Raw genomic sequence first — 22,519 nt, forward strand, 5'->3', positions numbered from 1 at the left:
GCTTCAGGGCCTCTGGGCTCCAGACAACATTTTCCAGAGGCTCTGGATCCCACCTCAGCTCCCCAGAATAGCCCCAAGGCGTCAGGTGGCCCCTGGGTGTGGGGCAGATTGACGGGAAATGTCACTAGGATTGGGTTCAAGGCAGTCTGCCCTGAGAATGAAGACACTGAGGCCTCAGCTGTGACCGAGAGGCACTGGCATTTTGGAGGGTCGCCAGAGAGTGGCAGGGTGCCTGGCCTTCTTGCCTTACTAAGCAGCCCGAGGTGTTGTGGAAAGGAAGGACTCCCTCCCCCACAGCCAACCAGGGCAAGTATCCCAGGCTCTGGCGAGAAGGCATAGGATCAAGCCCCTCAGGCTGATGTTAAAATTTTTTGAGGCCCGCGTGTGGGTACTCCTTCCACTGCTAGGACCTCAAATAGGGTGGGATTCTTCCTCCCTCCCCACACCTCACCTCTCCCTCTCCCCCATCCCTCCCCAAAAAAGGAAGTCTTTGCAAATCAACCCTACCCAGAGTCTTGAAGGTCCTTAGGGATTAATTAGCTCAAGCCCCTCATTTTATAGTTTGCAAAAAGTGAGTCCTAGTGGGAGTGGCTACTTGTTAAGGTCACACAGCAAGTCCTTAGCAGGATTGGGACCAAGACCCAGAGCCTGATTTGGCCAAAGGAATCATGAATTTGTTCCCAAATCCCAGGAGGAAGATAGACAGACCATATGTTTCTTTAACTTCACCCAGGCAGAGAGAAAATGTGGCTACCCCAAGAGCAACGGAGAAAAGCAGGCAGAGCATTGACTGAGCACCCACTCTGTGCCAGGCCCTTAGCACACAGCATCCCACTGAATCCTTGCAAACGCCATGCAAGGCTGCTCTGTGAAGCGCATTTTGTAGATGAGGAAGCCAAGGCGCAGGGGGATGATGTGACTCGTCCAAGGTCACAAGGTGGTTGGAGGTGGGCAGAGAAAGATCTTAGGCTTACTTCTGTCTACTCTGAAGCCAAGGCTCTTTCCGCTCAATGTGGACTCAGGATAGGACCAGGGTGAGAGAGATTCAGATATATTTTTGTGCCTGGGGGACAGTCCCAGCATCTCGAGATATTTGGGGTATCCTTGCCTCTGAGGCACTGTCCCTGAGTGACTGATTACTCAGGATGAGGGGCTCAAGGGCTCCTGGGGCAGATGCTCGATGAAAGAGAAGACCCAGAAGGGACAGACGTAACAGTGGTTCCCAAGGGAAACCAGATTTTCACCCTGGTCTCTGTTGGAACAGGAAACAGTAGTTCAATGGGGTTAGTTTCTCATGAAGTTTTCTTTTTGTAATTGAATGACTGTCTTTTATTCTGTTTTTTGTTTGTTTGTTTTGTTTTGTTTTGTTTTTGAGACAGAGTCTCACTCTGTCGCCGAGGCTGGAGTGCGGTGGCACTGTGTCAGCTCACTGCAACCCCTGTCTCCTGGGTTCAAGCAATTCTCCGGTCTCAGCCTCCTGAGTAGCTGGGATTACAGGCGGCCACCACCACGCCTGGCTAGTTTTTGTACTTTTAGTAGAGACAGGGTTTCACCATGTTGGCCAGGCTGGTCTTGAACTCCTGACCTCAGATGATCCTCTCGCCTCGGCCTCCCAAAGTGCTGGGATTACAGGCGTGAGCCACCATGCCCGGCCATGACTGTCTTTTATTCTGAGATTATGCCTTGCCTATTACTTAGGAGTTAAAATGATGGTGATAGTTGATAGTAATTTTTTTCTTTTTGAGACAGAATCTCGCTCTGTCACCCAGGCTGGAGTGCAGTGGCACCATCTTGGCCCATTGCAACCTCCACCTCTCGGGTTCAAGCAATTCTTCTGCCTTAGCCTCCTGAGTAGCTGGGACTACAGGCATGTGCACCACGCCCGGCTAATTTTTGTATTTTTAGTAGAGATGTGGTTTCGCCATGTTGGCCAGGCTGGTCTCAAACTCCTGACCTCATGATCTGCCCACCTTGGCCTCCCAAAGTGTTGGGATTACAGGCGTGAGCCACTATGCCTGGCCTCAAATTGTTTTATTAACGTATTTTTTTTCTTTTTTGCCAAGCATCAAAACTGTTAGTCTTCTCATTTTTGGGGGGTGGGGAGAGGGGACATTTGATTGGCCCATGGAATCTAAATATCTGGAACTTGTGGCGGTTAAATAATTATTAAGAGACCTCGGACGGATGAACTTGGTCACTTGTCCTGGGCACATGTGGCATCTTTTGGGACTCAGCCATGCTGCCAACTCTGCGTGGGCTTCCTCTAAGCACAGCTTTATCATCTTCTATCGAGCAGGAAAAGTCCAGTCCTGCCTCCTTATAGACCCTTATTTTGCCATCTATCCTAAGGCTGTCTTGCTTTGGTGGAAGTCTTGTTAATGGTGCAGTCAGTCTTCTGGGATCACTGTCGTTTGATAGGTGTCAGGCTCCTGTCCTTCCTGCCCCCGTCCTCAGGTGTCCCTGTCTCAGTGGGATTAGGTTTCCTCAGGGACTGTCATCTGAGACTGCCTGTGTGCTGTGTGCATGCAAGGTTCACACACGTGCCAGGGCTCAGCACAACCCAGGAGTCTTTGGTTATCATCTGCCGCCCTCACCAAGGTCATCCCGAGGTTCCCTACCCCAGGGCTGGGCACCTCCTTGGTGCAGAAAGAGGGACAGGGGGACCAGCAACCAAGCCCATTTGGGATTAGCCAAGAATGAGAAGGGCCATGCTGCTAAGCCTATTTCAGCAGCTGAGAGCACAGGGCTAGAGAGGGAGGGGCTGGCTTGGGAGCTGGTTGTATTTTGGGGAGGTTCTGAGACCCACCCTGAGAATGTGGGATAACTGGAATGACTTGGCATCTCACCAACTGTTTTCCGGAGATGTGGCTGCAGGCAAGTATTTCTTTGTTTTACCTTTTCTGAGCCTTGATTTTCTCATCTATAAAATGGGGATGATAATAATGTCTATCCTTGAAACAGTTGGAAGAAGAGATTGAAATCGTGACGGTAAAACATTGAGTACTGGAGCCTGGCACACCATAGGAGCTCAATTGATATCAGGTGTTTATCATCCTCCCCCTCCTGCTCCTCATCAAAGTGCCCAGCACAGCTCTAGACACAGAGTAGGTTTGCAATAAGGAGGCCGCATCATTATTTTTAAAGCACTCAGCATGCAGTTGACTCTCAATAACCGGTAGTTCCCTTCCTCTGCCATGTGGCAACTCTGTCAATGTTAAACCAAGGCTGGATGAACAAAATGGCTCTCTGAAATGTCCTCCTGGCTTTAACATTCTATGATTAAAGAATGAAATAAAATACCATAAAAGTAATGCCTCAGTTTCAGGGGGTGGGGTGATGGAGAGTTCAGATGATCACAGTCCAGTGTCCTATAGAGCCAGGCTAGGCTCTGCCTCCCTGGCGTGCAGGCCTGGCACCCAGCGCAGGACAGTGTGATGCCATGGACAGAACCTGAGACAGGGATAATCCTGGGTTCTGGACTCAACTTGCCACCCAGTTGCTGTGTGATGTTGAATGAATTCCCTAACCTCTCTGGGCCTCACCATCCTGTGGATCAGATAAAGGACTATGCACCCTCAGGGCTGAATCTGGGGAGAACCAGGGGGCAGCTGGGATTGTCAAGAACAGCTGCTAGTTTTATAGACTGTGGCCATTCTGCTTGCCATGAGAGGGACGCTCTTCTCTAGGCTGCAGGGGAGAAGTGGGGGCGGGGGGGACACACTTTCCTTTCTCTCTTTTAGGGTCCACAGAGCCTGGGAAGGGGACCTTGACACTGGGGGGAATTACTAATGAATCAGGGAGTGCCTCTTCCTGCAGATAAGTCCCCACCCCAGTACGGAAAAGCCGGGGCAGGGGACATGTGACATCCCTCCCCAGGACTGTGCCATTCAGAAGAAGCTCCAAGTACCAGGTCAGCCGCACTGAGAACAGCCTAAGTGCCCCAGAGAAGGACAACAGTGCCAGGCCCTGGAAGATGAAGGCACCGAGACAGCAGCCACGCTAACTCACCAATGGCCGTGAGGAAGAGCCCCGCCTGGTCAATGGGAATGCTGCCTTCCTCATCGTAGTAGTTGACGGTGACCTTGATGGGGAGGAGGCACATTGGGATAGAGAGAAAAGAGAGCAGAGATCACAGATCACAAGCAGGAAAACCTGAAGCAACTGCTGTCCCTCACAGCCTGTCAAGCCAATCCTCTCCAAGCATTAGAACCCTCTCCTCCAGGAAGCACTCCTGGGTTGGCGGGCAGCTTCCCTCAGCTAACTGAACTAGACTGTGGACTCCCCTCCTGCTGGCTGAGAGTGCAGTCAGGGTGCCTCTGCCTTCCTGTGCCACTGTGTGCATTCTGCTGCCTGGCGGGGGGAGGGGGCCCATATCTGCCATGTTGCATGCCTAGTGCTTACTGAGGGGACAGGGCTGAGGCTATTTTCTCTGGACCATGTTCAGTGCCATCACTGTGATGGGGCACATGGTAAAGTTCATAATTACAGAACCCAGCAAGGAGACAGTTCTGGTCTCAGCCTCACCCCTTGGACTAATCACCCATAGGCGTTCAGCACCCCATTTTACAGAGAGACCAAGGACACTTGTGACTGTAAGCTCCAACGATTCTGTGGTTCTGAGCCCCTAAACTTTCTATCACTCAGCTGTCTATACTTTTCATCCTTTATGAAACCATCATTCCATGGTCTAACCTCACAACATCCACATGACTACCGAGTACTGGGAATGCGGCTGTTCTGAATGGAGATGTGTTATAAGGTGTAAAACTCACACTAATTTTAAATTTGGTATGGAAAAGGAATATGAACTACCAGCCTGGGCAATACAGTAAGACCTGTCTCTCCAAAAAAAAAAAAATTAGCTGGGCACGATGGCAGGTGCTTGGAGTCCCAGCTTCCTAGAATATAAATGACCAGCCTGGGCAATATAGTAAGACCCCTGTCTCTACAGAAAAAAAAAAAAAAATTAGCTGGGTATCATGGCAGGTGCCTGGAGTCCCAGCCTCTTAGAATACAAACTACCAGCCTGGGCAATATAGTAAGAATCCGTTTCCACAAAAAAAAAAAAAAAAAAAAAAATTAGCCAGGTATGATGGCAGGTGCCTGGAGTCCCAGCTACTTGGGAGGCTGGGGCAGAAGGACTGCTTGAGCCCAGTAGCTTGAGGTTGCAGTGAGCTATGATCGCACCACTACACTCCATCCTGGGCATCAGAGTGAGATCCTGTCTCTTAAAAACAAACAAACAGGCGAGCGCAGTGGCTCACGCCTGTAATCCCAGCACTTTGGGAGTCCAAGGCGGGTGGATCACAAGGTCAGGAGATTGACACCATCCTGGCTAACACAGTGAAACCCCGTCTCTACTAAAAATACAAAAAAAAAAAAAAAATTAGCTGGGCATGTTGGCGGGCACCTGTAGGCCCAGCTACTCGGGAGGCTGAGGCAGGAGAATGGTGTGAACCTGGAAGGCGGAGCTTGCGGTGAGCCAAGATCGTGTCACTGCACTCTAGCCTGGGCGACAGAGTGAGACTCTGTCTCAAACAAACAAACAAACAAAAAACAACAATTTTGTTAATATTTTTTATATAGATGGCATGTCAAAATGATAATATTTTGATAGATGGGATTAAGTAATATCTATTAAGACAATTAATGTGACCTGTTTCTTTTTGCCTTTTCAATGTGGTTACTGCAGAACTGAAAATGACACATGGCTCACATGCGGTTTCTAGGGACAGGGCTGGTCCAGCCTGCCTCTATCCCGGCATGGCCCCGGGCCCGCAGAGGCTGGACTTCCCGCCATGGTACCTTGTCACTGCTGGCCTCGGTGCTCGCCTGGCTCATGGTGACCCGCAGGGTGGTGCTGGGCGAGACAAGCCAGCGTTGCTTGCCATTGGTGGCCACCTCCTCGGCCTCCCCATCGCGCACCACCTCTACCCGCACGCGTTCCGAGTGCTTCAGGCTGAAGGTTTGGGCCCCGGCTGGGGCCGCGCTGTGGGGAGAGATGAGAGAGGGTTAGGGGGAGCCCTGGGGCAGGTGAGATGGGGGGGCTTCAAGAGGAGACTCCTGCTTCCAGCACTTTGGGAGGTCAAAGCTGGAGAATCACTTGAGCCCAGGAGTTTGAGACCAGCCTGGGCAACATAGTGAGATCTTGTCTTTACATAAATTAAAAAATTAGCTGGGCATGCTAGTACGCGCCTGCGGTCCCAACTACTCAGGAGACTGAGGTGGGAGAATTGCTTAAGTCTGGGAGGTTGAGGCTGCAGCGAGCTATGACTGTGCCACTGCACTCCAGCCTGAGCAACAGAGCAAGACCCTGTCTCTTCTTTCTTCTTCTTCTTTTTTTTTGTAAGACAGAGTTTTACTCTTGTTTCCCAGATTGGAGTGCAATGGCATGATCTCGGCTCACCACAACCTCTGCCTCCCGGGTTCAAGTGATTCTCCTGCCTCAGCCTGCCGAGTAGCTGGGATTACAGGCGTGCACCACCACACCCAGATAATTTTTGTATTTTTAGTTCAGACGGGGTTTCGCCATGTTGGCCAGGCTGGTCTTGAACTCCTGACCTCAGGTGATCCACTCACCTCAGCCTCCCAAAATGCTGGGTTTACAGGTGTGAGCCACCCTGGCCAAGGGCAGGCTTCTAATCAAATAGGAGAAGAAAGATGAGAAAGGAGGAGGAGGAGCAGCAAGAGAGGGAGGGATAGGTAGATAGAGATCTCTCTCCATGGACTGACGAAAGATCATGTGAGGACACAGCGACAAGGTGGCCATTTGCAGGCCAGGAGGAAAGCCGTCACCAGAACCGGACCATGCCGCCACCCTGATCTCGGACTTCCAGCCTCCAGAACTGTGAGAAGATGAATTTGTTTTTAAGCCACCCTGTCCATGGTGTGTTGTTGGCTTAAGGAGAGGTGACAGGAAGGACAGGGGACTAAGGGAGGAAGGTGCTCAGGGCTGGCAGCTTTGCTAAATCCAGCCACTGGTCTGAAGGCCCAAGAGGGCTCAGAGGGACTTAGGTGGGATTCTCGTGGGATTTGTGACTAACACATAGGTGTAAGCCTGTCTCAAAGGCACAGCTGCTATTTTGGGGGCCTGGCGCTTTTGGGCTCCAGGAGTTCTCAACTGCAGCAGGCATCAGAATCATGAGGGGTGCTGTTTAAATCTATAGGGTGTTTTTCTTTGAAGGCTGCAGATCTGTGGATCCCATCTCTGGAGAGGCTGGCCGGCATGGCGGAGGCTGAGGGTGCTGGGGCAGCTGAAGACGGAAACAGTGGCCAGGGTTGAATGACAGGTATAGGCCAGTGGCTGTCAAAGCGCAGCAGCAGTGGCTGGGGCAGCGGCACCTGGAGGTCTGGTCACAACACAGACTGTGGGGCCCCATCTCAGAGCATCCGATTCAGGAGGTCTGGCGTGGAGCCCGATAATCTGCATTTCTAACTTACTTCCAGGAACTGTTGATGCTGCCGATCCCAGCACCACACCTTGAGAACCACTAGTCCAGACAATCAGCACTGTGGACCACTGTTCAGAGCCCTGGGCCGGCCAAAGCCGCGAGCGTGAATCTGTAGAGGCTGCCGGGCAGCGTCTCTCTGACCTGGGCCACAGACTTCAGGGGCTACGGGCAAAGACTCCTGGTCTTGTGCTCTGATAGGAGCATGGGGAAGGACTCGGCAGCCCGTGGCCAGTGCTGGGAGAGGAGCTCAATGAAGTCACCCCAAGGTCACTCTGGTTCTTGTCCTGCCCCCTTCCAAACTCCACAGCCTGTCCTGGGATGATGTGAGACTGGACACCTCTTGGTCATGGCCTGCTGCTGTCCCCTCTCTACATCCATCTTTTTTTTTATTTTTTATTTTTTTTAAGGAGGAGTCTCTCTCTGTCACCCAGGCTGGAGTGTAGTGGCATGATCTCAGCTTATTGCAACCTCCATTGCCTTGGTTCAAGCGATTCTCCTGCCTCAGCCTCCAGAGTAGCTGGAATTACAGGTGCCCGCCACCACACCTGGTTAATTTTTGTATTTTTAGTAGAGCTGGGGTTTCACCATTTTGGCCAGGCTGGTCTTGAACACCTGACCTCAGGTGATCCACCTGCCTCAGCCTCCCAAAGAGTTGGGATTACAGACGTGAGCCACCGCGCCTGGCCACATCCATCATTAAGAGGGGTGCAGAGTCTGGACAAAAGCCCTGGACTAAGGGTGCACGTGTAGAGGACCTGGGTTTGAGTCCAGCTTTGCCCCTGACTTGAGGGGGTCTGCACATTCTGAGTGTTCATCTGTTAGTCCTTACGCCTCAGGAGGACTGCCGCCCTCCTGCCCATAGTTCTCCTCTCACTCCTCCTAGGGCTGGGGCCACGTTTTGCTGAGTGGTGTTGCCACGTGGTACCTGCCCTCCTTTGGGTTATAAGTCCCCTGAGGGTATGGTCCGGACTCTCCCATCCTCATTCTTCAGAGTCTAGCACAGGGCTTGGCCCATCATACACACCCAAGGGAAGGGGCAGCAGTGAGTGGGATGGAAGGTGAGCCGCTCCCAAGGAGAGGTGTGAATACACACCCTGGATGCTTTAGGTGGCACAGGGAGGAACAATCTAGAAGACTTATGTGTTTATCAAACACAGTATCTTTTTATGGTGACTGATAAAAGTCTTGCTATTTATGGTAATGCTACAAAATCTCTGTTTAAAATAAAGTTATTAAGAAAAATGTGAGTTGGGTTAAAGAAAAGTATTAATAGTACGACAGGTTGAAGATGATTTTGGCCAAAGCCATGAGAGTCTGGGAAACTGTGGCCACAGGTCTGGGAAGCATTCCTCTCCTGCAAGTCTCAGCTTTGCTCATCAATGTGCTGGGTGGCCTTGGGCCAGGGACCTTCTCTCTCTCAGTTTCATCGAGTGTTAGGTGAGAGGATGGAACCAGAGCAGAGGCAGCTGAGTCCAGAGTGCAGAGAAGAGGTCCTGGGCAAAGGGGTGAGGAAGAAGGCTCTAGAAAGCTGGGGATGGCTGGGCGCAGTGGCTCACACCTGCAACCCCAGCACTTTGGAGGCTGAGGTGGGTGGATCACTTGAGGTCAGGAGTTCAAGACCAGCCTGGTCAACATGGCAAAACCCTATCTTTACTAAAAAAAGTACAAAAATTAGCCGAGCATAGTGGCGTGTGCCCGTAGTCCCAGCTACTCGGGAGGCTGAGGCAGGAGAATCACTTGAACCTGGGAGGTGAAGGTTGCAGTGAGTTGAGATTGTGCCACTGCACTCCAGCCTGGGTGACAGAGCGAGACTCTGTCTGAAAAAAAGAGAAAAAAAAAGAAAGCTTGGGATATCTCTGCTGGATTCCTGCCACTCACCTCCTCCCTGCCTTAACCAGAGCCACTACTACTACTATTTATTTATTTATTTATTTATTTTCTTAAATTGAGACAGAGTCTTGCTCTGTCACTCAGGCTGGAGTGCAGCGGTACTATCTCGGCTCACTGCAACCTCCGCCTCCTAGGTTCAAGTGATTCTCCTGCCTCAGCCTCCTAAGTAGTTGGGACTATAGGCATGCACCACCACGCCTGGCTAATTTTTGTATTTTTAGTAGAGATGGGGTTTCACTATGTTGGCCTGTCCGGTCTTGAACTTCTGACCTCAAATGATCCATTTGCCTTGGCCTCCCAAAGTGCTGCGACTACAGGAGTGAGCCACCACACCTGACCCAGAGCCACCATTATTTCATCTGGTTTTATATATTGAGCTTCTGCACACAATTCTATTTAGGAAAAAATGTTTTACAAGATGATCTCTTAGGACCCTGACTCAGTTACTGTAAGTGATGCTTCCTGCCCACCTTCATTCCTCTGGACCAGTGAGAAACCAAAGGAGACCTCAGAGGCTCCAGAGGGTTAACGCCCAGCCCACATCGAAGCTCCAGGGCCCCACACCCTCCTATGCCCCAGCACCAGCCCTGTTCTGAGCTGAGCAAACAGCTATTCTTGGAGTGGCTCTGGGCAAAGCAACAAAGGGGCCCATTGTGCCCCTGCAGATCCTGTTGGCTGCCTTCCTGCCCAGGAAGAACCCTTTAGAATCCCTCTCGCAGAAAGCAGAAACCCGAGAGCCAGGGGCTTCAGGCACCAGGATTGTCCCTGGAGGCTGCAGGGAGGGGCCCAGGACAGTACTGAGGGAAAGGGAGGGGCCTTGGGGGTGGTTATGACCTTCTTGCTTATTAGAGAGAGGCTAAGGAGAGCATGGATGGAGGGACAGGCTGCCAATCCCTGTGGCCAGGTCTCTTCTGCCTACCAAGGAATCCCAGAACCCAGGACATGGTTACACTCAATGTAGTCTTTGGCAATACATGAATGAATGCACCTGCCCTTCTTGGCTTTGCAAACTGTATTACCCAAGTGATTTAAAAAAAAAAAACAAAAAACAGAAATCAGGTCATTTGCTTTCTTGAAGATATTCACTGGCTCCTCAGTGCCTGCCCATACAAGAATATCCAAACTCTTCATCCTCATGTTGAACTAGGGGCATTTCGCCATTGCAACTCAGCTTGATTCTCTGGTTTCATTTTCTGTGGTTTCTTCCACCACTTCAACTCCCTGCATTGTTCCATCTCACTGTGCATTTTGACATATGTTGTTCCTTTTACCAGCAAGACTTTCTCCTGACTTCTCTGCCTGGCAAATGTCCATCTCTCCTTGAAGACCTAACTCAATCCATTTGCCCCCACAGTTACTGGCCCTTTAGGCAGTTCACTCCTTGAAGGTAGGGATTGTATCTTCTTGTTTGTTTGTTTGTTTGTTTGTTTCAGCACCTGGCCTAGTATGGGCACACCTTAAGTGTAAACGTTTGCTGAAGGAGGGCTGGAGGAGGAAGGACTTACTTATATGGTCATTCATTCACTCAACATGTATTTACTGAACACTTACAACGTGCCAGGCACAGTTCTAGGCGTTGGGGGGTAGATTGGTGAAAAAGTAAACACCTTCCCTGGGCCCATGGAAAAGACAGACCCTTTTTTTTTTGTTTGAGATGGAGTCTCGCTCTGTTGCCCAGGCTGGAGTGCAGTGGCACGATCTTGGCTCACTGCAATCCCCGCCTCCCAGGTTCAAGCGATTCTCCTGCTTCAGCCTCCTGAGTAGCTGGGATTACAGGCGCATGCCACCATGATGCCTGGCTAATTTTTATATTTTTTAGTAGAGACGGGGTTTCACCATGTTGTCCAGGCTGGTTTGGAACTCCTGACTTCAAGTGATCTGCCCGCCTCAGCCTCCCAAAGTGCTGGGATTACAGGTGTGAGCCACCGTGCCTGTCCAGAAAAGATAGACTTTCAATGGATGACACGATTACAGCTGTGATAATTGCTATAAAGGAGAGGGAGAGGGTGCCACGAGCCCCCAGTCTGGGGTTCAAAGAGGGATTCCCTGAGAAAGTGGCATTTGAACTAAGGTCCAAACTTTAAAGGACAGGTGGGAATTAATTACACCATTGCAGTGCTGACTGTAAAAAAAAAAAAAAAAAAGAATTAAACCAGAGATTCTTAAGTTTGAGTGTGCATTCCCACTACCTACAGGGCCTGCTAAAATACAGGTGAATGGGCCCAGCCCCTGAGTCTCTGATCTATCAGCTATGGAGTGGGACCTGAGAAACTACATTTCTAACAAGCTCCCAGGTGATGTTGATGCTGCTGGTCCAGGGACCACAGTTTGAAAACCACTGAGTTGGACAAGGGAGGAGAGGAAGAGGAGCACAGATTTCCAAGCAACAGGACAGCTTGCTTGATGGCCCGAGGTGGAGGTTAGTCCTGCATGTTCGAGAAGCTGGAAAGAGGGGAGTGTGTCTGGACTTTGTGAGCAAGGGGGAGGGAGAGTGGTGGGAGCAGGGGTTTTAGATAACAGTGAGGAGCTGGCCTTCCTCTGATTGTAGAGGGAAGTCACTGAAGGTTTCTAAGCAGGGGTGGCATGATCAATTTTGCGCTGTAGATAGATCATCCAGGGTGCAGGGTCCCCCAGAATGCAGGGTGGGGGATGGATTTCAGGAGAGCAACAGAGGAAGTGAGGGAGGGGATGGCTACAGCTGCCCACGTGAGCAATGATGGTGTCTTGGGACCAGACAGTGGCGGTGGAAATAGAAATGGTCACTTGGTGTCAAACAAAGGACATCTGCCCAGCCCCACAAATGCCTCGTGGTCTCTAGGAGCCATGGGTCCTCTCTGGTCTTGGCTCAGTCAGTGGGGAGGGTCACTGGCTTGGCCTTGCAGGGCTGGGGTAGCTCACCAGCCCCAGACTTGAGGGCATGAAGCGCCTGCTCCTCACTGGCATCTGGCTCTCTTAGCTTGCCCGCCTGGCCTGGGCCTCATTAACACCAGCTGGGGCTCATCCCCAGAGTGACCCCGGCTCCTGGCAGCCTGGGTGTGACATCCTGCTATTGGGGCTTTAGAGGAGTCTGGGGGGAGGAGTTGTGGGTGCCAGCCTGGCATGTAACCCCATGGCGAGCAAGAGGCAGGCAAGGACCGGGGGGAGAATAACCTCAGTCCAGACCTCACACCTGGTGCTCGGCTTGGTGATGTCTGCAGCCCTGTGGGTGAGCAGCTGCCTTGAACAGGGATCAGTGGAGGCAAACCATGACGTCTGCCTTCAGCCAGCTTCCCTCACCACCTGGTGCATCCAGCTGTCCCAGGCTTCTCATTAGGGAAGAAACAATCTGATCTATAGCTGCTCCTGTCCTCAGAAACCTTCAATGACTCCCTGCTACTCACAGAACAAAGTCCAATGCCTCAACAATGCGTTCAAAGCCCGGTTAGAGCTCATCAACCCTCCAGCCTTATACTCCAGGCCACTGAAACTGTGCCCCTTCTGTGTGCCCCAACTTTCCTGCCAGTTATCTCTGGCCCTGAGTAGCATGTTCTTGGTCTCACTCTGAACCCCAGTCCATCCTTCAAGACCCAGCTCAGTTGCCACCTGTTCCAGGAAGTCATCCCTGATCTCATCAGCCAGAATATATCTCTCCCTCCATTTATTGGTGTCTCAAACAACACTTAATAAATGTGGTTCAACATTTCTTTCCCGTAAGTGCTATGAACTCTTTGAGGACAGGGATCAGGTCTCATTATTATTTGTTTTCAAAAGAAACTCAATACTAATACGTAACAACTTACTGAGTATTTACAATTATTATTATTATTTTTCTAACCACTAGACCACCAGGGAACTGAGTATTCATTATGTCTCAGGGATTGTACCAAGCCCATGGCCTACATGACCTCAGTCCATTCTTTTGATAACCCCATGAGGCCCATTTTACAGATGAGCACACTGAGGCCCGTAGAGGGCAAGCACCCACTTCAAGTCTCAGGGACAGTCATGGCTGAGTGTGAGGAGAACTCAAGCTCTCTGAGACCTGGGCCTGGCTGCCCCCTCCCTGGAAGAGAATTCAAAGTCTGGAGTCTTCCCTAAGGTCCGCCAGGTAGGTGTGTCTGGTGTGGGGCAGAGGGGAGGGTCAGGCCTGGCTCTGAAGGGGACCAAATGAGAGCCCCTTACTTATTTCACAGGTGGGAGTCTGAGACTCAGAGAAAGGACACCAAAGACTGGCTTCCTGTCCTGGGTTCTTGGGTAAATGACATAGAGAAGCAGGCCTGGGCACATCAAAGCCCCTGGGTGCAAGGTCTGGCGTGGCTGGGCAGGAGAGAGCTGCCTTCAAAAACTGCCTCCTCCAAAGTGTAGCAGGTGTGTCTGGCCAGCTAGGGGTGGGCACTGGGGTGAGCCCCTGCCACTGTGCTCCCATCCCAATTCAGGGCCCTGCAGGCAACGAGGGAAGGTCTCAGGGACCCCAGCTATGCAGGGACCGTGGGCCTGGTCCTCCTTAGAACACTCCCAACCCCAGGGAACTAGTCTGAAACCGGAGCCCTGGAGCAGCTCCTGGCAAGGCCTCTGGTTTGGAGTTGAGGGCTCTGGGTGCTGTTCTAATTTATGGGCCACCTGACCCGGCCTGAATTCCTCCCACCGTCATTCTCTCAGGAACAAGTGCTGCTCGGGCCAAGCTTGGCCACGTGCCCTTGACCTTCCACAGGCCCATCCAACAGTGCCTGTCCCTTGAGGCTGGGGGTGGGGAGCTCAGCCCCATGACAGGCCAGTCCACAGGCATCACAGGCCACATTCATTCATTCATTCATTCATTCATCCATCCATCCATCCATCCATCCATCCATCCATCCATCCACCCAGGGAGCCCTTCATTGACTCCAGGGAGGATCACAAACAAGGAGGAGGTATGCCTGAAACACGAGTGCCAGGAGGGCAGCCCAGCAGAGCAAGCAGGGGCCTGGGCTCTGCACCCCACAGTTTACCAGCTGTGCCATCCTGGACAAACATTCCTTCCTTCAGTTTCCCCAGCTGCGAAAAGGGGGCAATAATCGTACCTAACTCATAAAGTTATTGCAAGGTTTAAATACGTAATTTATTAAATGCCCGTGAGATGAGCATGCAAAGTGCTGAGAAGGCTGCCGGGCGCAAAACAAGTGTTCAATAAATGTAAACTAGCAATATTAAGAAACAATGAGACGTTGTGCAAAGAAAAAAATGTGATGAGACAGAAGTTCTCGGGACTCAGGGTAGGGCACCATATGGGGTAGTCAAAGAAAGCTGCCTGGAGGAGGTGACATTGGAGCTGAGACTTGGCTGATGAAAGTCAGGCTTGTGGGGATCTGGTGGATGGTGTTCCAGGCAGAGGGAACAGCAACTGCAAAGGCCCTGAGGTGGGAACGAGCTTGGCGCAGCCAAAGGCTAACAGCATCTACAAAACCAGAGTGGCCGGAATGGAGTGTGTGCTGAGGAATTGCCAGGAGAGGAGATCAGTGAGGTGGGGCCTGGCACACTATGGGGAGGGGAGCCCATAGCACCTCAGGCCCCCATCACGGCAAACTGGATCTCAGACCCTCCTGGCCTTTGTCTTAATGACACTTTTTAAAAAAGCAAATACCCTGTAATCCCAGCACTTTGGGAGGTGGAGGTGGGTGGATCACAAGGTCAGGATATCGAGACCATCCTGGCTAACATGGTGAAACCTCGTCTCTACTAAAAATACAAAAAAATTAGCTGGGCGTGGTGGCGGGCGCCTGTAGTCCAGCTACTCGGAGGCTGGGGCAGGAGAAGGGCGTGAACCCGGGAGGCGGAGCTTGCAGTGAGTCGAGATCGCGCCACTGCACTCCAGCCTGGGCGACAGAGCGAGACTCTGTCTCAAAAAAAAAAAAACAAAAAACAAAACAAAAAAACAAATACATCTGTAGCCTTCACACCAACCAAGAGACAGAAAGTCTGGGAGTGAGTCTGTGCCAGTGTCTAGGAGCGCCTGCCTGATACCTTCTTCCTATCTTCTGCCAGCGAGTTATGGGCAAATCATTATTATTTACTTGATATTACTAGCTGACATTTATCTTCTTTCTATCTTCTGCTGGGACAATGGCTGGTCAGCCTCTGCCTTGGGGAATCCCAGGGAAGGGATTCCTCCCATCTCCACCTCACAGATGCAGCTGGAACCAGGAGACTGCTCTGCACAGCAAAGGGACAATGTTAACATCATTCCAGTGTCCTGAAGCTCCTGCAGACCTCAGGATCCGGATCCTGGCCCCTGTCCACCAGGGAGGAAAAGAAGAGCCCTGCCTTCTTGAGAACTCTCACTGACAGAGGCATAAGCTGAGGGAGGGACAGAAGAAGCCATTCCCAAGGCCCAGCTTGTGGGCAGAGGGTGACCACCCTGCTACCTACTTTACTCCGAGGCTGCCCTCTCTCTAATCCTTCCAGACTCCGGGGGTGTCCATGCCTCCAGGGCTCACAAGAGGTGGGTGGCCAGGATGGAACCAACCTAGGGACTCCCTCTGTGCCCTCTCTCCAACGTCAAGCCCGAATCAGATGGGGACCCAGGCTAGCCCCCTTGAAGACATGGCTTTCGGCTAAAGGGGCCACCGGAGGAGATTGTGTGGGCCAGGTGTACCTGTGCCAAGACTAAGATGAGTACATTTGGGAAGAGCACAGTAAAGATACTCTTTACTCTGTCTCATCACATTTTTTTCTTCGCACAACTTCTCATTGTTTCTTAATATTGCTAGTTTACATTTATTGAACACTTATTTTGTACCCGGCAGCCTTCTCAGCACTTTGCATGCTCATCTCACGGGCATTTAATAATTTACATATTTAAACCTTGCAACAACTTTATGAGTTAGGTACAATTATTGCCCCCTTTTCGCAGCTGGGGAAACTGAAGGAAGGAATGTTTGTCCAGGATGGCACAGCTGGTAAACTGTGGGGTGCAGAGCCCAGGCCCCTGCTTGCTCTGCTGGGCTGCCCTCCTGGCACTTGTGAGTATCTTTAACAACAATCACAAAGTACAATTTCTAAGAAACACCCTACTTCCTTCTTTCTGTGTATCTGCTCATTGCTTGCTGGAGACTAGCAGTCAGAATGAGGCTAGGTCAAGGCATCCATCCCCAGGGGGGCCAGTTTTGCTGGGAGAGCATGGGTGGCCCAGAGCACCCCTGCCCTTGGTGACCTGGATGACCCCTCATGGGGCAGCAAAGAGGTCGATTGTTCATCACTGTGACCCTGAGTGTACAACTTCTATTGAACACAAAATCCCTCCTCCTGTTCTCTGATCGACCCTCATTTGGGTCAGTGGAGGCTCAGAGAAGTGAAGTGATTTACTCAAGGTCGCACAGCCCATGGATGGAAGCTGGTAGGGCAGTGCCTGCCAGGACCACAAGGTCTATTGAGGAATGGGGCCGGGGAGGCCCCTGCTGTGTGTCTGGAGGGGAACAGGCTGTGCCAGCATCACAGGAAAGGGAGCCCAGAGCCCCTGGGAAGGGGAGTGGGTGCTGCGGCCGGTTCGCTCACCTTTGTGACTCAGGAGTGAGGGTCAGGACGCCACTCCCTAATTAACTGGGCCCAGCAGCCCCGGGCCTTGTTCCTTGGGGTCTACTTGGAGGCTCTGGGGACATCACTTGGGGTCTTGAGCCAGGACCTGTGTCTGGGCAGCAAAGGACTCTGGGAAGAGTGGAAGGTCAAATGGGAGTTGGTGAAGTCTCTGGGGACAGTGGGCTCGTGGCCAGGGTGGAAGAGACACAGGTTGAGAGGGCCGTCCAGTTCAACCTGCTGGTTTTAGGGTCACGTAGGACAGAGCAGGAGATAAGAGCATGAGTCCTGAGTCAAACAGACCTGGACCCGAGTCCTGTGTGACACTGGACAAATGGCTCCGTCTCTCTGCACCTTACCTTCCTCATCTGTAAAATGGGATGATCAATGAACCCTCCAGGGTCTATGGTGAGGAAGAAAGGAGGTGGTGGGTTCAGTTCCTAAGTGCCCACTAATACCTCCTCCTGTTATCAATACTGACAGTTGCTCTCATTACTACAAGTAATTCGAGTCACAATAGCAATAGCAACTCAAGCTCCTCAGTCCTGGAAGAGGCTTCCTTCCACTGGACCAGTGAGTCCTCAACTGGCTGTGACTTTGCCCCCCTGCCAGGGGACTGCTGGCACTGTCTGGAGACATTTTTGGTTGTCACAATTTGGGGGTTGCTACTGGCATCTAGGGGACAGAGTTCAGGGATGCCACTAAACATCCCGCTACAATAAAGAAATATCAAGCCCAAAATGCAATAGTGCCGAGATTGAGAAACTCTGCACTAGACCTGTGCTGTCCAGGACAGTGGCCGCCAGCACGGTGGCCAGTAAGCACCTGAGACGCACTCAGTCTACGCTGAGATGTGCTGAAGTGTAAAATGTGCACTGGATTACAAAGACTTAGCATGAAAAAAAGAAGGTAAACCATTTCCTTAATAATTTTTATATTGATTGCATGTTGAAATGATAGTATTTTAAAATATTGGGTTAAATAAAATATATTATTAAAATTATGCCTGTTGTTTTAACTTTTAAAAAGATGTGGACTACTAGAAGATTTAAAATGGAATTGTGGTTTTATTGTGGTTCACACTGGACTTTTCTGGACAGTACTGGTCTAGAGCGCACTGCCCCTCTCTATGGTGGCAGAGAATCTTAAGTGCTGGTGGGGTGAGGGTCTTTGTGGTCATTGAGACAGGACAAGGGGAATCGTCACACTGCTGCCCCCTGCTAGAGGGAGGCTGAGTCCACATCTGCCCCACTGCCTGCCCCTACCCCAGCTAGGCCTCTCTTTGCCAGGATAGAGCGATGGCAGGGGGCCTGAGCAGGAACCCTCCTTTGCTCCCCACCCCCGACTGGGAGGATCATGCCAGTCTTTCATGCTGCACCAACCATGCTCCAGCAAATAAACAGGTGGGTATGGTGACAGCTGAGGCTTAGAGACCTGAGCACTCTGGCTCCGTGCCCACTCCCTAGCGGCGCCAGCTCAGGGCAGGGGGTGGGGAAGGCAGGGGAGCTCTTCCAGCCCACCGGTGCCCCTACCACCCTCCACTGCTGTGTTCTTGTCCTCAGAGACCACCCAGTCCGCCTCTGAGGTTTACATGGGGGACAACTGAAGCCCAGGCCCAGGGGGAGGCAGAGGTTGAGGCCAGGGGCAGAGGCGTGGGGCGGGTCCCTGATCCCGGGGCTTGGAGGTATCAGCGTGGCCAGTGCCTCTGCAGAGGTGGCAGGAGACTGGTTGGGCAGGTGGGAGGGCTGTCAGGGCTGTGTGGGGAGACACATGATGGCTTCGGGGGGTCTGGGAGAGGAAGGGTGCTCCAAGTGTCAGGATGATTGGGGAGCTATAAACCATGATGGTGCCGCTGTGTGAGTTCAGCTTGAGGCAGAGAGGATAGGGGACCCATCTGGTGTCAGCACAGGGCCCCACCTCAGAGTCCTGCATGCCCCCTGCCCCCAGCACTGACCCCTCCAACCCTAGCAATGGGAGCATTTTAAATACTTGGAATAGAGGGGGGCGGATCAAACCCCAGCATAACCCCAGCCCTTCATTCACACCAGCTACACCTTTCCAAGGCCCTGTCCCATGTACTCAGGGAGAGATCATTGGACTTGGCTGCTTACTGGGATTTGGGGGGAGTGGTAGGGCCCTGCCCTATCTTCAGCTGTCTCAGACATCCTGCACTCAACCAAGTTCTTGGACAGAGAGAAGGGGAGGGAGCAGAATTCGGAATCAGGATCCTTTTCCAACAAAGTACCCCACTATACACCCCAAGTCCCTGTTGTCAACTGGGTGGAATATGGTCCCTCTGCGGTCTCAGAATGAACTCAGGGGAAGGCATCTGGGGACACGGAGCTCAGGGCCAGTGCCTGGGGACAAGCAACCTCCAGCAGCCCCCACTGGGCGAAATCGGAGCCTGAGTAACCTCCAGGGCCAGATTCAGCCTCAGGGCAGCTCCCTTCGGGTCCTGCCCCAGTCCCGGGCAAGTCTCCGCGGGAGCTCCGCTGAACTGGGAGTGGGAAGCAGGAGAGGGGCTGGGATGAGGTGGGTCCGAGGGGAAGTGATGCGCGGAGGGGAAGTGAAAGGGGAGAGGACGGCGGGGAAGCTGAAGGGGTGTGAGGTCCCCCGGGAGAAGAACTGGAGAGGGCCAGACGGAGGGTCACGAGTGAAAGGGAGGGTCTGCGAAAGGGGTCGTGAGGGAGGTGGGGCTGAGGCCTTGTTAGGGGGTCTAGGAGAGTCTCAGGGTTTCAGGAAGGTGGACACAAGGTTCAGGGGTTGTCAGGTTTCTGGATGAGGTTCTTAGGATTTCTGGGCGCGGGGGCCTCTGGATTAGGGACAACTCGGGCTGGACAAAGGCAGTCCACATCCCCGAGTATGAGCGCGTCTCAGGATTTCTGGGCGCGAGATCTCCGCCCGGGCACCACGGTGGGCCGGCTCACCTGTAGACATCGGTCCAGAGGTAGGTGCCCAGCACGTACACCGCCTCCACGCGGCTCCCGTACTGCAGCCGCACGGTCCGCTCGCGCAGCATCCTCCGCGCCGCAGTGCCCGCGCTCGCTGGCCCGGGGCGGCCGGGAGTACCTGCAGCAGGTGCGCCTTCTCCAGCAGCCTGGGCCCCACGGCCGGGCTTGCAACCTTATCCAGTGGCCGGTGGGCGGGGCGGCCCGCCCCAGTCCTCTCGCAGTGGGCTGCGGGCCTGTCGGTCAAGCATGGTCCCGCCCCTAACTCGTCCCGCCCCGCTGCGGTCGTGGTGAAGTCATCAGGGACCACTTTTGTGCTTGTTTGTTCATTCCTTCATTCAACAAACTTTCGGTGGGCGCCCAGGTGTTGGGCGCCAGGACGCGGGGCCCTGGTTCCCCTCCGGACGCCCTGGCCCAGTGGGGCAGGAAATGCAAATGTGGGAGCACAAAGAGGGTGCCCTAACTCAGCCTGGGGGCCAGGAAGCCTTCCCAGAGAAGAGGATCCCCGAGCCTTCTTAAAGGAGGCGTTTGCAAACTGAAGGCGAGGAGAGGGAGCCGCCTGTGTAAATCTGGGTACAGCCCGATAGCCCCGCCCGCCAACAGTCAGATGGACCTCACCATAGGAAAAATGGGAAGCGGTGGGGATGGGAAACCTGGCAGCTGACAGGGACAGGACGCCAATCCAAGGCATTAGAGGGGAGTGGGATCTTGGAGTGGCTGCCTCAGCAAGCCGCGGTCGGGTGTGCTCGTCAAATGGGTCTTTCGGGCTGCCGGCTGCTCCTGGACAGGAGGCTGGGCTGGGGATGGGCAAGGAAGCCCCTGGCTGTGGCTAGAGCTGGAGAGGTGGGGATTGATCCGGCCACTGCTTATGGACTGGGATTTTGGTGGCACCTGGTGACTGACAGGATGTGTGGGTTGAGGGAAAGGGGAGGGGTAACAATTAGGGCCCCGGTTCTGGCCTGGGCCACCAAGGGAAGGGGGGTGCCACACAGAGGTCATCGTGTGTCCCATAGAGGCAGAGATGTAGAATGACAATCAGTGCAGGCCTCAGCCAGCCTCACCCGCGTTCCAGCCCTTCCCCTCCGACCCAATCAGAGCGCTGTTCAGACACATACATCAGGCCTGCATGAGAAAGTGGTCTTTGGTAGCTGAGGACAGAAACTGAGGGTGGGTGGGCAGAGGCTGTGGGAGGGAAGGAGTGGGGCAGAGGGGATGCATGTTTGGGAAGGAGTTAGGGCTGATGGAAGATGGAGCTCCAGGAAGGGGTGCCCCCAGACAAGAGGGGTGAGGCCCACAAGTGCCCAGTGCAGACACACCCAGCCCTTGGACTCCAACCTTCTCCCTGAGGCGGCCCAAATTAGGAGATGGTGAAGAGCCCAGCTGCTTCTGAGTGGCAGGAATTTGGCAGGAATGTGAGTGGGGAAGAGGGAAGGCCTGAATTTTAGCCAGGAGGTCATTTGTCCCCCAAAGGCACAGCACACAGACCCAGGGATGGGCCAGTAACTTTTTTTTTTTTTTTTTGAGACATAATTTTGCTCTTGTTGCCCAGGCTGGAGGACAATGGTGCCATCTCAGCTCATTGCAACCTCTGCCTCCCAGGTTTAATTGATTCTCCTGCCTCAGCCTCCCAAGTAGCTGGGATTACAGGCATGCACCACCATACCCGGCTAATTTTGTATTTTTAGTAGAGATGGGGTTTCTCCGTGTTGGCCAGGCTGGTTTCAAATTCCTGACCTCAGGTGATCCACCCACCTTGGCCTCCCAAAGTCCTGGGATTACAGGTGTGAGCCACAGTGCCCGGCTGAAGCCAGTAACTTCTGATGAGCTCCAGGCACCGGCTGAGCACATCCTCCAATCAGGAGGAGTCTCTTGGGGGCCACCTGCCAAACTGGGACAAAACTTGTGTGGCTTGGAGAGACTTTGAGGTGCCCCCAGAGGTGAGCTCGTGTCTGGGCACCCTTCTGCCACGAGTGACTTTGGAGCCCTTGCTGTGCAGCAGATAATGGAGACCCACTAGGGTTCTTACCTTCCTGGGGTTCTTTCATTTCACTCACGGGGAGACTGGGGCCAGAGTGGGGGAGGACACTGTGCCCCCACTGACGGAGACCCCGGGAGACTAATAACAGGACATTGCACAAGGTAGTGATAACATCGGACCGCAATACCCAGGGGAGCAGGAGTAAGAGCGGGCGCTTACTGTGTTCTTTCTGTGGGTCAGGAACTGTTCCAAGCGGCGCTTTTCATGTGTTAGAGTTAGATCACTGAACCCTCCCAGTAACTCCGCCACTTTACAGATGAAGAAAGTGAGCTGTGAGCAGGTGGGGGAATCGACTCTGGGTTGCAGAGCTCCTAAGAGTGGCAGAGGGAGGAACTTGCAGAGCCACTGGGGTGGAGGCAGGGGCAAGGCCGAGTGAGGGCAGGGGCAGAATGTTGTCCATGCTTTGCAGATGAGGAAGTTGCGGTTCTAGGCCCAGCTCGCTTTTGTGCAGCCTCGAGACATGTACCTTGCCATTCGGAGCCCCATTTTCTGCCTCTGTGAAATAACTGATCCCTCAGCACGGTGTAAGGACGGTATTAAATGAGATAACAAGGCGCAGAAAATACTAGCACGGAGCCTGGCACAAGGCTCTAGAAATGAAGCCCCTTCCCCTTAAAAACTCAACTCAGACCTGGCCACTCACACTCAGGGCTCCTGCCTGGGCT

The 22,519-nt window shown here is 52.9% G+C and overlaps 1 protein-coding gene across 2 annotated transcripts in view; it reads right to left on the minus strand.

Moving 5' to 3' along the window:
• The window catches only part of PADI2 (peptidyl arginine deiminase 2), a 51,444-nt gene extending 31,454 nt beyond the window's left edge, over positions 1-19,990 (minus strand). Inside the window, exons 1-3 of one of the 2 annotated variants that reach the window (XM_009200358.4) lie at positions 19,796-19,990; positions 5,806-5,989; positions 4,009-4,081 (exon numbers count right to left, since the gene is read on the minus strand). In XM_009200358.4, the coding sequence (XP_009198622.1) occupies positions 4,009-4,081; positions 5,806-5,989; positions 19,796-19,887 (349 nt within the window). In that variant the 5' untranslated portion in view covers positions 19,888-19,990. The remainder of the gene's footprint in view (positions 1-4,008; positions 4,082-5,805; positions 5,990-19,795) is intronic. The other variant, XM_003891202.5, reaches the window with a different exon arrangement.
• Between the last annotated feature and the right edge of the window lie 2,529 nt (positions 19,991-22,519).

Source organism: Papio anubis, chromosome 1 (genome assembly GCF_008728515.1).
Source record: "Papio anubis isolate 15944 chromosome 1, Panubis1.0, whole genome shotgun sequence".
In the NCBI taxonomy this organism is placed as follows: domain Eukaryota; kingdom Metazoa; phylum Chordata; class Mammalia; order Primates; family Cercopithecidae; genus Papio; species Papio anubis.